Below are 15,719 nucleotides of genomic sequence, written 5' to 3'. Positions count from 1 at the left end.
TGGATGAGAAAACTGGCACACATAATGAAAGTATATAACCCAGGATCACACAGCTGGTTCAAAACAGAGTCAGGATTTTGTATTATAGCTCCAGTGTTCTTACCCTTAGAAAAAAAATCTAATTTTCCAGTATGGAGGTTTCTCAAAATATTAAAAACTCCTAGTTTTATACCCAAAGAATGCCAATACAGTAATTTGAAGAGATATTTGCACTCCTATGTTCATTGCAGCCTTATTTACAAAAGTTAAGTTATAGAAACAACCTAAGTACCCCAGGACAGAGGAGTGGATTAGAAAAATGTGGTGTATATACACAATGGAATACTGTTCACCTATAAAATAAAGATGAACTCTTCCCATTTGCAACAATATGGATGGAACTAGAAGGAATAATGCTTAGTGAAATGTCAGAAGGAAAAAGACAATTATGAGATAGTTTCATTTGCATGTGTAATATAGAGAAACAGAAAGTCAGATAAAACCAAACCAATAACAAATCCTAGAAAACTGTGGAATCACGGCTACAAGAGGTGAAAGGGGAAAACACAGCAGAGAGTGCACAGGACTGTGGGTGCCTAGCGGTAGGTGTAGTGTGAAGACGTGCATCTGGAGAGGTGTGATCCTATATATGAGTCACCTACAGTGTTATAAACCAATGTTACCTCAATAAAATAAAAGTAGAAAAGAAAAGATGAAATAGTGGCATTTGGGACAAAATGGATGGACCTTGAGGTGATTATGTTGAGTGAAATTAGTCAAATGAAAAACAGATTTTTGATGGTTTTGCTCATCTGAGGATATAAATACCAAAAAAAAAAAATGCACAAAAACAGTAGAAGAAATAAATATTTGAACTCCGCAAAAAGAAGATAATGGCAATCAGAAGGAATGAGAAGGGGTGGAGGGGTAGGGGAAGGAGGCAGAGGGAGTATGGGCACAGGTGATTTGGTGGAGAGACTAAATAAATAAAAACATAAATAAGTTAAATTTAAATACTAAAATGTGACTAGTTGTGGACTTCTAGTGAGTCCGAACCTGGGACACAACGGGGAGGGAAATCAGGCATGGGGGACTGTTGTGTCCAACATGCAGTAAATCTTTATTGTCTGAGTGCTCATTATATACTATTTTAATTGCAGCAGATGTAACATCAAAGCATACCATATAATGATAACATGTATGAATGATTAGTCTATTTTCTTACTATTATCTATTTACTTCAGACAGTAGGGTACCAGGTGGTTAGTTCTCACACACATAATCTTATCGCCCCCTAGCCAGAGCCTGGGAAGTTCGCTCATTATTTTTGTTATTCTCAAACTGTGGAGATGTACACAGGTCACTTCCAGGCTCTCAACACCAAGTCCTGTCACCAAGAGGTTTTCCTCCGAGATGCATGTGTTTTCACATGCCTTAAAGACTTGGGTCAAGGCCCTTCTGCTCACTGCGCAGGGTCTCTCCATTTTGTTATTCTCAGACTGTGGAGATGTAGAAGCCTGACTCCACGCAGGTCACTTTCCAGTCTCTCAACACCAAGTCCTGTCACTCAGAGGTTTTCCTCCGAGACACATGTGTTTTCACATGCCTTAGGGACTTGGGTCAAGGCCCCTCTGCTCACTACACGGTGTGGCCGCCTCCAACAACTAGTGGCTACTTATTGGACAGTGCATCTCCAGGATTCAGTTTTCTCATCTATAAATTAAAATGATGATTAAAAAAAATCTTATTTCATGGAAGCAAATTATTCTAGGTAAAGATTTGTATTACTGTGTGTTAGTTACTATTCTAAGCACATTTCACATATGGAAAAATGTAATTCTTCCAATAACTCTGTGAGGTAAATAATATTACTTCCATGTTATACATCAGGAAACTGAGGCACTTAGAGGGTTAATCATTTGTACAAGTCACATAGTATAAGTGGCATGGCAAGGAGACAGTGTATCTCTGGTAGCTATGTTAGCTACCTGGCTGTCTAAAAAAACACAATAAAACTATGTGAGGGGATTGAGATGTTAGCTAACCTTATTGTGGTAATCATTTTGCAATATGTATGTATGTCTTCACATTATACACCTTAAACTTACCTATGTTATGTATCAATATCTCAAGCTGGAAATAAAAAAAATTATAAAATGAAAAATGAATAACCACAGATTTTTCAGTGATATGTATGAAAAAGAAATAGCACATTGATCAATACAGTGTGTGGAGAGCACAAAATTACAAAGGAAGATGGGAATCAATTTTCAAAATCATCTTTACTAGCTGAAATGTAAACCAAAACTAATAAGGTTTTCAGTTTAACAGATATAATCATGATGCCATGTATTTGCTTTCAATTTACTTTTTAAAGTTTTTTTGCCATTTTAAAAGTATATCTTAATACAAAAGAATGTATGTAATATCTAAGAACAAGTTAAAAACTTAATAAGGACCTTGTACCTGTTGCCGAGTTTTAGAAATAAAAGATCACTAGAATCATTGAAATCCCATGATTCGCCCCAACTGCATCCTCTCCCTCTCTTATAGAAGCCATCAGTAGAATTGTGTTAGTGGTTCTGTGCTTTTCTTTATAATTTTACTGTAATTTTATGAATATATCCCAAGCAATATTATTTAATTTTTTAGCACATAGGTGCAATTATTTCATTTATAATTTGCTTTTTCAACCAATTTGGTTTTTTAGATGTATTACTGATTAATTTAGCAATACTTCATATTTCATTATTCTACCACATTACATTATATGAATATACAAAAAAATTTTGCCCTTTATTGGACATTTGGGTTGCTCTGGTTTCTTACTTTTATGAGTAATGATTCTGGGGACAGTTTTATTTGTCTGATACACATGTGGCTGGATCATAGGGTATATGTAGTTTCAACTTTATTAGGTAATGTGAAATACTTTTCTAGAGCAATGTGTGAAAGTTCCCTTTACTACAGGCTCACCAGAGCTCTGTCAGATTTTTTAATGTTTTCAATCTACCTGGGTCAGAAGTGGTATCTAATTATAACAATTCTGTTGCTCCAGTTACTAATGAACTGAGCGTTGTATGTTTATGGGCTATTTGCATTTCCTCTTCTTGAAATGTCTGATCTTGGGTTTTTTTGTTTTATTAGATTTTGTTTTGTTTTGTTTTTTGAATAGAAATTCTTTATATAGTCCAGGATTCTGTCAGTTATACGTGTTGCAATTATTTTCTGCCAATTTGTAATATGTAGTTTCACTTTCTTGGTGAATAAATGTTCATTTTAATGTGGTCTTTTCCTTTTCAGTTTGATTGTATGTATTTGTGGCTTTATTCTTTTTTCATTTTACATTTCTAAGAAGAGAGATACCCATCTTGACAACTGTTTTTTTTTAAATACAAAACTAAATCAAAGAAAAAGAATAATAGGAGCTTACTCCTATTATTACCCTTAGCTCTTATAAAACTAACATAATTTTAGCCAATAATAACTGAATCTGTGGAAGCATAGCTGTGTGCCACATTATTCTAGGCTGTACAGGCTTGGGTCTGAAGACCAATTAAAGTGGTACAAGCCTAAAAGACATAGTAACTGTGTCTCAAAAATAGTAGCTGTGTCCTCAAAAATGTGAGGGATTATGTGGAGAAAAAAAATAATTTAATGGGCAAAAATTACATAAGAGAGGATTTGAGCTACAACCACCACCTATGAAAGATAAAGCCCATTTGGGATAATAGCTCCCCATTCTATACTATTCAGGCAGAGATTGAATGTCCAGATCCTTGAATAAGAGATTGAACTAGTTAACTTCTTAGATCTGCAATTATTCTGTGAATGTTTTCAGAGTTTTCCCTTTGGTTTATAGTTGAGAATACTACAAATTTAAAAGCATATAATACTTATTGAAAATTACTTGCTTTATTTTGAGTTTTGGTAGTAACACTGCCATATCTAGAATTTCTACATCAGACTAGAAATTGACCAGAGATGCTAGTGCAAACTATATTATATTTGCAAAAATACCAAGGTTCTCATCTATTGTACTAACTATTAGATAGCATTGTTTATGTGTGTGAGTGGAACCATACACAAATAGTTTTAAACATATACTGTGTCTTTTCTTGTTCTCGATCTACAATCAACAAAATTGAACATCTACACAAAGAACAATGAAACACAAATGATTATAGTATAAATGACACTCTAATACAGAGTGTTGCTAGATCTTGACTCCAAAAGAATTACAAATAGGCTGAAGGAAAGGAAATATCTTGACTCTGCAGTTATATGGCCAAAGAAATTTTCATTTTAGGTATTTTTACAAGTTCTTCAAAGAAAGAAAAGAGGAACTTTGTAAGATTTAGGGGACAACAATTCCAAGCTTATAAAACTATTGATATATAGAAATTTTATTGCTACCCAAATGATCTTACTAGAAACTATAGCATAAAGCACATTTAGCATATGGGTGGTAATAAACATAATGCAGTGCTTTTTATTTTTTTTTATATACAAGAATATAATGTTTATCTGAAATATTTACAGGTTGGTTAAAGCAGTATTTTTACAACTTTTTAAAGGTCAACTACTATGTATATTACAGGTCAGCTACAATGGTTTACTTTGCAAAATTAAGTAAAAATGGTTTCAACAAAGCTTAAAGTACTGAGGTCAATTATAAAATTTGTCGGCTTTGCCCTTTATTCAAAGAAATCAAGCTATGGTGCTTAATGGTGCACTTTATAAAAATGGAAGTTCTCGATCTGGAAATGCAGTACATGCTAGGGTTGGAACTTCCCAAGAGGGTGTAGAATGACAGCGAACTGTCCTAAGACTTAGGCGCCTAGTCAGTCTGGAACTGAGGGTGATGTTGAGATAACAGCCAGCTCTATCTCAACCGGGTTTGCAACCTGAACACTTTGGGCCACATAGAAAAATGAAGCGATTTGTACATGATCGCAACCTCAGCGGAAAGTGAAAATCAGTTGACCCAAATCAAACCGAAGGAAAAAAGCCAAATCAGACCCAAGTCACAGTTGCCTCTATTAAAAACTATCTTTAAAGTGAACTATTTTAAAACTTCATAAAAATATTTATTAGTTTGGACATTTCTACAAGATTTGAGTGTATTTTTCCTTTATGTGAAAACAGCTATCCATTCCTGAGGCCTCCTACGGCCATATAACTCAGGAAATGCTGGGGTGCAAACGTGCAAAAGGCAGGGAAACTGCTCCCAGCTGGGGCTGGCGCTGCGGAGACTGTGCTCGGGAAAGGAGCGCTGAGGTCCGGGAGAGGAGGCAGAGGTGAGGTGCCAGGAGCAGCCGGAACTAGCACTAATGCAGTGCTTTTTAAACTATAGGTCACGACTTATTAAAGATTTATGAAGTTAGTGAACGGTGACTAGCACTTTTTTAAATAAAAGATAATTTTAGAATCAGAATGTTCTAGAGTAGAAACTTCCAGTGGGCATCAGATTTTAAGTGTAAATAAGTTTGACAAAGCTGTCTATGCATCTTGAATCCCAGTGCAAAATACCTTTCTTTCAGTGTAACGCGATCAACTCAGAATGAAAATTATTTGTATAGAGGGTAAGAACTTGAATTTCAGATTTTAGAGTCCAGCTGCTTGAAACTAAATCCCAGCTTTGTTCTTTACTGGCTTTGTGACCTTGGGCAATTATTCTCTCCTGTGGCTTAATTTCTTTTCTGTAAAGAAAAGTAGTGCCTTTAGCTCTTGGAACAATGCCTCGGCAATTACGAATGCGCTAACAAATTAGCTAGAATTATTATCCTTACTCTAAAAGATTGGATGTTTTATTACTAGCCAGCTTTCTTTTGGGGGGGCGGGATCTTTGTGGTTTTAGGTATATAGTTATATATAGTTTTATATGTTTAGTTATATGCATATAACTATATACGCATATCTCTGTTAGGTAAAGATATATGAAGCTATGTATGTATACTTATATAGAGAGTAGCAATAGTACTATGATTCAATATTCAAGCCCATGTTTTCTAGCACATAATTTCAGAGCTCCAAATTCTTCCATTTTTTACTCCTACCTGAACTCTTATAACGAAGCATACACACACACACACACTCCCATGTTCTTCACAAGATGTGTGCATGCTCACACACATACTTGCATGCTATGTCCCAGACTAATTGAATTTTCTACACTTTGGTTCCAAGGAAATTCTTAACTATACATCATTGTTTCTTTGTGCCTTTGCACATAATGTCCTTTATGACTCAGAGTCTTTTTCCTTGGACACTTTACTGCTATTCTAAAGTGGACCTCAGGCATAACCTTCTCTGTGAAACCTCTCAGGATTCTCAGACACTTGACTTACTGTGTTTTCACTTAACTCTGTTTATGGCTTTACAGCCAATCTAAGTACTTTAGTGTAATTTATATCCATTCTAGACCAATGCACTGCAGGTTTTATATTGTATCACTACATTTTATGTATTAGCTATATAACATTACTTTTCTCTCATTAATAATCCTAATGCTTAATATTAAATGTCTTATCAATTACAATGACTTCATTCCACATGCTGTCATCATTACCTAATTTCTCAAGGCACAATGTGCATTTAAGATAAAGTTTACTGTTAACAATTTTTTGTTAATCTTTGAATTTGTGATAAAATTTGTAACTATAATTATACTGTCATTATTATGTGGCAAAAAGTTTATGAGACTACAAGTTTATGTATCTGCTCTGCCTTTTTATACCTGCACTTGCATTTCTAGTATGATCTTTGTGATTTTGCAAGAATGTTTTTAATTATACAAAAAAAATATAAATAACTGATAGTCATATACACACCACTCACCTTAAATAATATAGGACCACACACACAATACATACCCTACAAAAGCCTTTTTAAAGTTTCTTTCCCATTTTGATACTCATTCAGGTACTACAATGTATCTGTTAATCCACAAAGCATAATTTAGTACATTGCAGGAAGTGAAAAAGCTTCCTGCCAACCCTCATACTTCCTACAAGATTATTTTGTGTACTGTATGCAGTATTTGACCCTTTACCTGTCAATCCTACCAGGGTCCCAATGCCAACTGCTTATTAATCATAATAAAATTTAATTTCTAACTTGTAGATAATGAATGTAAAATGGAAATTGATATGTCCTTCCCGCATAGGAGTGATTTATTTTGCATATCCTGGTGTTCCAGCACCATACTTTGAAAGTCACTGCTCTAAACTGTAAACCCCTCAGAAACAGAAATTGCCTAAAATTGCCTAAATCCCTCAGAAACAGAAATTTTGTTCAATCTATTATTTGTAACTCATGCATAGTACATATAAGAGAAGCTCAATAAAATTTGCTGAATGAATGAGATTTAGAATTTTGCTGTAATGTTTGAAGGTAACTTGGAAGTTTATGGTGGATATATATTATCTACTCAAGTTTTGATATTATACTGGCATTTGTTTAAGATTCTACTGTTACAAGAAGAAAACGAATTGTTGAAAATAAGCAGAGAAGTCTGTTAGAGCAGAAAAGACAAAATCCTGGATCTGTAGGACAGAAGTACAGTGAACAAATGAATGTAAGTACAGTATTAGTAAAAGTTAATCTCTTCTCATAGTGAAAAATTGCCTAGAAAGGACTATGCTCTTACTATGAACTGCACTACAACATAAATATAAATACAGCCAAAGTCATCGTAAAGCAGCCTTGGAATCTAGGCAAGAAACTTACTTTTCTAATTTGTAATATTCTAATTAGCCTACGGGAACAGTACTAAGGAAGACTTTAAACCAATTTTAAGAATTCACTATTTTATTATTTGTAGTCAACTCTGGAAATGTGTCATTCACAACAGAGTTACTTAGATTATACATTAAAAATAAAAGTAAATTAGAGCAATAGGTAGAGGAAGCAAACATGCTAATCATAAACACTAATATAGTTCCATGTGTTTAGCATCCTATCTGATCTAAGTTTCCTTGAAGATGTGACCAAAAAAAAAATAGAATGAGTTATATAGCTCTCCAGGAATACTGGTAATGATATTGTTTCAAATACGCTATGTTAAAAGGCATTTCACATTGCAAAATCTTGTATAGGGTACTTTGAAGTTTATGATGGACAAAAACCTATCAGCAGTCAACAATGAATAAAGGAGTGATTTCATAAAATGGTTTGAGGTTAAGATATGCAATAAAAGTTAAACATACTAACAGCAATTCAAAAATTAATGGAGACAATTCTGTGACCTACATATGACATTTTCTAGGGGGCTAACCTCATGCAAGTATTGAATTTAAAATATTTAAAAATCTACATGAGTGAATGGCATTTTTCTTGGTAGTTTCTGCTTTAAGTATCATTTCAATAGAACTGGAGTAAAATGTCATACGAAGAATTTAAGTTCCAACTTATAGGTTGAGGGCCCTTTTGTTTGTATGTTGTAGGAACTATTTATATGGATAAGAATATTAATAAGTCATGATGTAATATTATCAACAAGCAAAACTCATTTGTACATTTATGTAAATAAGGTCCCATTTGTAACAGTCTTACTACTTAATAACATAGTACTTACAAATGTAACTTCCTAATCACAAATGCAATAATGCCAACAAGTACTTCCTTATTAGCTTTCATGTTATTCACATCAAACATCTCAAAAAATATAAATTGAATAATTTTTTCCTTTTTTATTAATATATTTTAAATTTAAAATATTGATATATAGATGGTCTAACATAAGGAATGAACAAATTAGATTTTAAATGCATTTTAGTGCCCTCTCTAAATACATCTTTAGTTTTCTGGCTCTTATTTCATGCTTGCTCCTTTCCATTCTGTCTTACAGACTTCAGAGTTCATCTTGTCTTTCTTTCCCGAAGCCCACTTACACTTTCCCATGTGCATCTTCCATTAGCCCAAAATCTTCCAAAGTCTTGGTAACTTTTAATGGGTATGCCTGAATCAAAATCAAGTTTTCAAGTTTTAATTTTTTTCCATCCCTATTGTTTTCTTCTGGTTTTTCAGTTTTGGTGTTTGTTTGTTTTCACTGAAGAGTCTAAATAAAGGGTCAGTTATTTTAGTAGTAGCCCCTGTCACCTTTATCAAGAGATGAATGGATTACAGAAAAAAAGTAGAATTGCACTTGGCATCATGGTCTCAGTCCAAGGTGCCTTAAGCCTCTCTAGAGTTTAGCCAGGATGATGGAGAGGGGCCTCAAACACCACATCCATTCCACTTCAGACCAGTACAAAGGCTAGTCAGAGCCATGTAGTTTGAGAGAAACCATAGTTTACTTCTTAAAGTGGAACAGAATGGGCATGCAGAGACAAAGTATACCCGAACCCAGAGAAGGAGAGCTGGATCCCACGGAGAGCGCTGAGTGTGTGTGCCAACTTCCAGTGCCCTGGGATTTCCTGTTTCCTACTTCTGTGCAACACTGAGGCAGCTCTTTCTGTTTGTAGTTTTGTCATCTAAGATACTTACTGTCCTTGGCATTAGCCATAATCAAAGGTTTTGGACCAGAAGTTGTGGTTCACCATATAATGATAAACCGCCAAGATTATAAACCTTAAGGTTTTTCATGTTTCCTTTAATTAGCACTTTTGTAGGTTGCCAACCCAACCTACTTCCCTCTTCCAAATACCCCAAAACATCACTATAACCTACAAAGTTTTTCAAAATCAACATTTTTTTAAAGTATCCAGTTTCCATGGGAAGGACTTAATTCCTGTAATTCTTTATTTTTCCTCTAAAATATAGAAAATACATAAATGACATGAGTAATGATAGTTGAAAATATATACAAGTGTATAAAAGTTTCAAAAATCAATGTATATGTCATGAATTTTAAATGAGTTATGTTCTGATTTAAAATTCTATTTTTATAGAATTTTGGACAAAGTGTCTGGCTAAGTTCAAATGAGCCAAAACAAACTACAAGGAGTACTTCTAATACTGAAGAAGGTATGTTTTAACTTAAACATTTTCTTCTGAGCTCTGTTCCCTGTGATTTCTTTATTTTTCTTTACTTATTTCCCCAAATGCTTAGATATTACATGACTGTTAGACCACCAATTAGAACCAGCACTCTCCTCACCTGGTACATGTAGGTTGTTGCCATGTAGGTTATTACCTTTATTTGAAATAATAACATATTGAACATCTTTCTATATCAAAATTATTCCTGACATTTTAATTATTTCCATAGGACAGATTCCCAGAATTAAAATTATAGTAGCTGGCATATAATTGCCCAGTAAATGTTTCTGGGTAAAAATGAATAATGGATCAAAGGAAATATGAACTGGTATTCCTAAAACGTTTTCCTGAAAATTTTATTCAAAATCATTCTAGGCAGCACTTCCACTGCCCTCCTGTGACTATGCAGGTGTCTCTTTTCACCAACTCTCTCCCTCTGTAGGGCAGCAGCCTCCTGCCTGCCCATGACCTGCACATGCCGGGGCTTCTCTTCACTGACCTCCTTCAGCGGAGGCAGCTTTCCTCAAGGCCACCCACCTGCGACCATGCAGGCCTCTCTTAGCAAACCTGTCTCTTTTGGGGCAGCTCTTCCTGCCCCCTTGTGTCTAAGCAAGTAACTTTTACTATCCTATCCCTTTTCTAATAAACCTGCTCTTTAAATACAAAAAAAAAAAAAAAAAACCCACAAAAAACAAAATCATTCTAGTGGTGTACACCAACTTAAAGTAGACTCAACTTGTAATATTTATATGACAGGCAAAGAAATGGTATTTTAGTAGTTTTGACATTTTATTACTACTATGCCTAATAGTATTTTTTGTTGTTGTTGTTGTTTATTTATTTATATATATTTTACATCACTGTTCACTTTTAAACAATATTTGCTTTCCCCAACCGCCTGCTCTCAGGTATAGTCTCCATAGAATTTCCTCTAACAATTCACTATACACCATCACCTCACTCCCCTGTGTTGCCCCTCCTTCCCTCCCTCCAATCCCTCTCCCTCCCCCTCCCCTGCAGGATGTCTCTGATTTATATTCTGTTTGTTTTTGTTTCATTGTGTTGTGTTTTATGTTGTTATTATTTTTTCCCCTGATGTCTTATTTGTTTCCCCTATATTCCTCCTACAAGTGAAACCTCCTACAAGTGATATTTTTCTTTTCCTTCGGACTTATTTCACTGGGCAAAATTCCTTCTAGCTCCATCCACGTTGCTACAAATGGCATGAGTTTATCTTTTTGATTGCTGAATAATATTCCATTGTGTATATATGCCATATATTCTTGATCCAGTCATCTATTTTTGGGCATTTGGGTTGTTTCCAGGTTTTATCTACTGTAAATAGTGCTGCAATAAACATAGGTGTACAGGTGTTCTTTTGAATCAATATTTTTGTGTCCTTTGGGTAGATCCCTAGTAGTGGAATTACTGGGTCGTATGGGAGCTCCATTTTTAATAGACTGAGGAACCTCCAGACAGCTTTCCATAGTGGTTGGACCAGTTTGCACTCCCACCAGCAATGTAGGAGAATTATATCCAGCTCGTATCCATTTTGAGTTGATTTTTGTGCACTGTGAGAGGTATTGGTCTAGTTTCATTTTTTTGCATATGGTGGTCCAGTTTTCCCAGCACCATTTATTGAACAAACTGCCCATGTTCCATTGCATATTCTTTGCTCCTTTGTCAAAATCAGTTGTTCATGTAAATGTGGTTTTATTTCTGGGCTTTCTATTGGTTCCATTGGTCTGTGTGTCCGTTTTTGTTCCAATACCAAACTTTTAATTATTATGGCTTTGTAGTATAACTTGAAGTTTAGAAGTGTGATACCTCCTTTCTCCTTTGTTTTCAACAGTAGGGCTTTGACTATTCCTGGTTTTTTGTGGTTCCATATGAATTTTGCCAGTATTTGTTCTATTTTTTTGAAGAATGTCATTGAGATTTTTATTGGAATAGCACTGAATCTGTATATTGCTTTTGGTAGGATAGACATTTTAATAATGTTAATTCTTCCACTCCATGAGCAGGGGATGTCTTTCCATTTCTTTGTGTCTTCTATTTCTTTTAACAGTGTTTTATAATTTTCTTTGTATAGGTCTTTCACCTCTTTTGTTAGGTTTATTCCCAAGTATTTGATTTTTTTTGTTTCAATTATAAAAGGGATGGTTTTCCTGATTTCTTCTTCTTCAGATTGATTGTGTGTAGGAAGGCTACATTTTTGCATGTTGATTTTGTATCCTGCTACTTTACTGAACTGGTTGATTATTTTGAGTAGTTTTTTGGTGGACTTTTTATCATATTGTCTGCAAATAGTGATAGTTTTACTTCTACTTTCCCTATTTGGATTCCTTGTATGTCTTTCTCTTGTTTTATCACCCTGGCTAGGACCTCCAGTATTATATTGAAAAGCAGTGGTGAGAGAGGACATCCTTGTCTCGTTCCTAATCTTAAAGGAAAGGCTTTCGGCTTTTTTCCATTGAAAATAATGTTGGCAGTGGGTTTGTCATATATGGCCTTTATGATGTTGAGGTATGTTCCTTCTATCCCAAGAATTTCAAGGGCCTTCATCATAAATGGATGTTGGACTTTGTTGAATGCTTTCTCAACATCTATTGATATGTTCCTATGGTTTTTATTTTAATGAATGATTATTGACAGTTAATTTTCTGCCTGCACCTAGATATTGGCTATATAATAACGAACAGAAGATACAGAAATCTTGCCCTTCAGAAATTTAAAGACTGGTCTTAAATAAATATTTTTTTAAGTCTTTTAGTGATATCTCCATTATTTTAAAGCTCAAAGAACCGTCTAAATATAGAATTTAGATATATTTATTTCTTTTCCTCTAGGCTGCTTTACTAGTTTGATTATTACATTTAATTCTTTAAATTTTTTGGAACTTATTATTTTTTTTTAAGTTTTTTTAATTATTTATTTATTTATATAAGAACCGGGTACAGGCCAGATACACAGGAGGGTGAGAGGATTCACCAGAGACAGAGCCGGGAACACAACAGGCAGACTGACGAAATACACTGCTAAGGGGAGCAGCGGGTGCGGCAGGAGAGGTCTGCCGCGCCATGTGGGACCCTTGCTGGCTGGGATAGAATCAGCGCTGCAGAAGCTGCAGACAGCTGCACAGCGCGGTGCTCAACTGCCTGCGCCACCAGGGGAGACCCTTTGGAACTTACTTAATTGAATGGTGTAAAGTGAACTCCAAATTGGTTATTTTGTTAGCAACTAATTTATTCAGTCCTCTTTCCTTTCTCTCTAGCCTTTGATCATCTGTTCCATTCTTCTGACTAATTGGGTCTAGTTCTAGGCTTGAGTTCTATTCAGCTGATCATCTAATTTTCTAATCTTTAAATTCCTTTTCTCTTACTCTCTTGTTTGTAACTCATCTTAACTGTTATTGGAAAGGCAATCTTCTAAATCCTTTCTGAATAACAGAACACAAAATAAATAACCTACACAATGTATGCTGTCTTTAGTTCAGGTAACACTCTAGGAATTGTTAATACCTCACTGCCACGATTTTGAATATCCCATTTTTATATATATCAGGAATAGAAAAATGCTCCATATTGATCCTAATATACAAAATGCAAACTTAAAAAAATATATCCTGGCTTTCTTCTGTTTGTGAAGTGAATAGATACAGAAATGTCAACTAAGACAAATGAGGATGAAAGAACAATTAATACGTTTCTGCAGTTTCAGATAGTACTTCTGAGTTTTTGATGGCTGAAAACCTAGTAAAAGCTTCAGTGCCTGAAGATGAAATTCTGACTGTCATAAATAGCAAGCAGCTACAGAAACCAGATATGGCTTTGAATAAGACTCAGCAGTTCACCATCTGTGCACTATCAGATGAAGAACAAAAGATTCTACAGTCCCTTAATCGTCTCAATGAAAGTTTATACTGTAAGTATGGAAGAGCATCTTTTTCTGAAAAATGCCATATTTTGTATTTAGACCATTTTAATTTAAAATTTAAAAATAAAATACAAAATTTATCCAGAATATCACCTACCAAGTACAAAACCATTCAGAATATATTTGAATAGACCATACTATTTTATGTGTACTATATTTATATCATTTATGATGGTGCCAATTTCTGTGGCAGGCTAAACTGTCTTCTAGGAACTTATGAATCGACTTCCATTTTATCATTGTGAGACAGGGTAGGTATCTTTTGTGACCACCCATCAAAAATAAATAAATTCTGGATTAAGTACTTTAAAAATATTAAATGTAGTAGTGAGCTGGTAAGACTATAAGGAATTTTTTAAATGAAGTCACAACGCATCATAACATTATATAAGTTTTCAAGTGTTCATTGTTGAGAATCAACATGTGTTTGTGTTACATTAAGTTCACTGGTACAAGTGCAAATCTGTCCTTCACCATACCGTTGGCCCCTTTCCCCAATTCTCTCATTCCCTTCCCTCCTGGTAATCAGTAATTGGTCTTACAGTCTAAAAGTTCATGTGGTTTTATTTAAGTAACTGTAACTAATAGGGCAAAGGTTATAGTGAAAAAGGTAGGTAGAGAACATGGAACCGGTAGGCAACATCTACAAAGAACAGAGAATTTCAGTAAGATGGTAACTATAGAAAGGGCCCATCAGAGATGTGAGACATAAGAACAAAATGAAAAATGTCTCCTATGGCTCACCAATGGACTCAAGTGAATCAAGGAAACAATCAGTGAACTTTGAGAGTAGGATAATAAAAATGTTTTGAACTGAAACACAAAGATAGAAAACAAATAATTAGGGGAGAGGGGCAGGGAGAAACATACAAGAGTTGTAGAAAAATGTGTGAGAAAGGGCAGGCCTTCTTGCGAGGAGAAGGAGCTACTGAGCTCACAGGAAGTTCGAGTTAGGTATAGCTTCTCTCACCTGGGCTGCAAAGCTGTTCCTGGATCCCAGCTAGCACGTTGAAAGAAGAGCTGCAGAGAACTTCTGGAGTCATTTTCAGATGAGATTTTCGTCACTCCATAATGGGTGCTACAAAATACCATTCTGAGAAATTGGTTCCAAAGTAATGAAAGATTTAATGTGAAAGAAAATATATAAAACTTTTTATGAGAAAATATAAGAAAATATTTTCTAACTTTTGGGTAAGGCAGGATTTCTTTTTTTTTATTATTTAAAGATTATTTATTTATTTATACAAGAACTGGGGTACAGGCCAGATGTGTGGGAGGGTGAGAGGATTCACCTGAGACAGAGACAGAATAGGCAGACTGACGAAATACACTGCTGAGGGGAGCAACGGGCATGACAGCAGAGCCACAGAAGAGGTCTGCTGCACCGTGTGGGACCCTCACCTGATGGCCAGGATCGAACCACCGCTACAGAGGCTGCGAACAGCTTCACAGCGTGGCGCTCAACTGCCTGCGCCACCAGGGGAGGCCCTAGGCAGGATTTCTTAAGTCAATCACAAGGAACATAATACAGGAGAACATTAATAAACTTGACTTTTTAAGCTTACAAACTTCTCTGCATAACCAAACTCATTGAAAGAATGAAAAGACAGGTCCAAAGTAGGGAAAAATAGTTATAGTACATACTATTTTCAATAGAAGTACATACTATTTTTCCATAGTATGTACTATTGTTCAAAATATAGAATAAACTATAAATCAAGAAGAAAAAAAGACAACTCATAGAAAAATGGGAAGGGAGAGGACACTTGAATAGGAATACACAACAAAGGGAATGCAAATACTGATAAACAATGATATTC

General features: G+C 35.0%; 1 protein-coding gene across 2 annotated transcripts in view; it reads left to right on the top strand.

The window, feature by feature from the left end:
• CEP126 (centrosomal protein 126) overlaps positions 1-15,719 on the top strand; it is a gene marked incomplete at its 3' end in the record, with an annotated part of 86,770 nt that overhangs the window by 58,565 nt on the left and 12,486 nt on the right. For both annotated transcript variants that reach the window (XM_084250577.1, XM_084250576.1), the window contains exons 7-9: positions 7,446-7,558; positions 9,873-9,948; positions 13,678-13,887. In XM_084250577.1, coding sequence (XP_084106703.1) covers positions 7,446-7,558; positions 9,873-9,948; positions 13,678-13,887 — 399 coding nt within the window. The remainder of the gene's footprint in view (positions 1-7,445; positions 7,559-9,872; positions 9,949-13,677; positions 13,888-15,719) is intronic.

The sequence above is a fragment of the Talpa europaea genome (genome assembly GCF_964194135.1).
Source record: "Talpa europaea genome assembly, chromosome: 12".
In the NCBI taxonomy this organism is placed as follows: Eukaryota; Metazoa; Chordata; class Mammalia; order Eulipotyphla; family Talpidae; genus Talpa; species Talpa europaea.
This window is presented reverse-complemented; position numbering and strand designations above follow the sequence as displayed.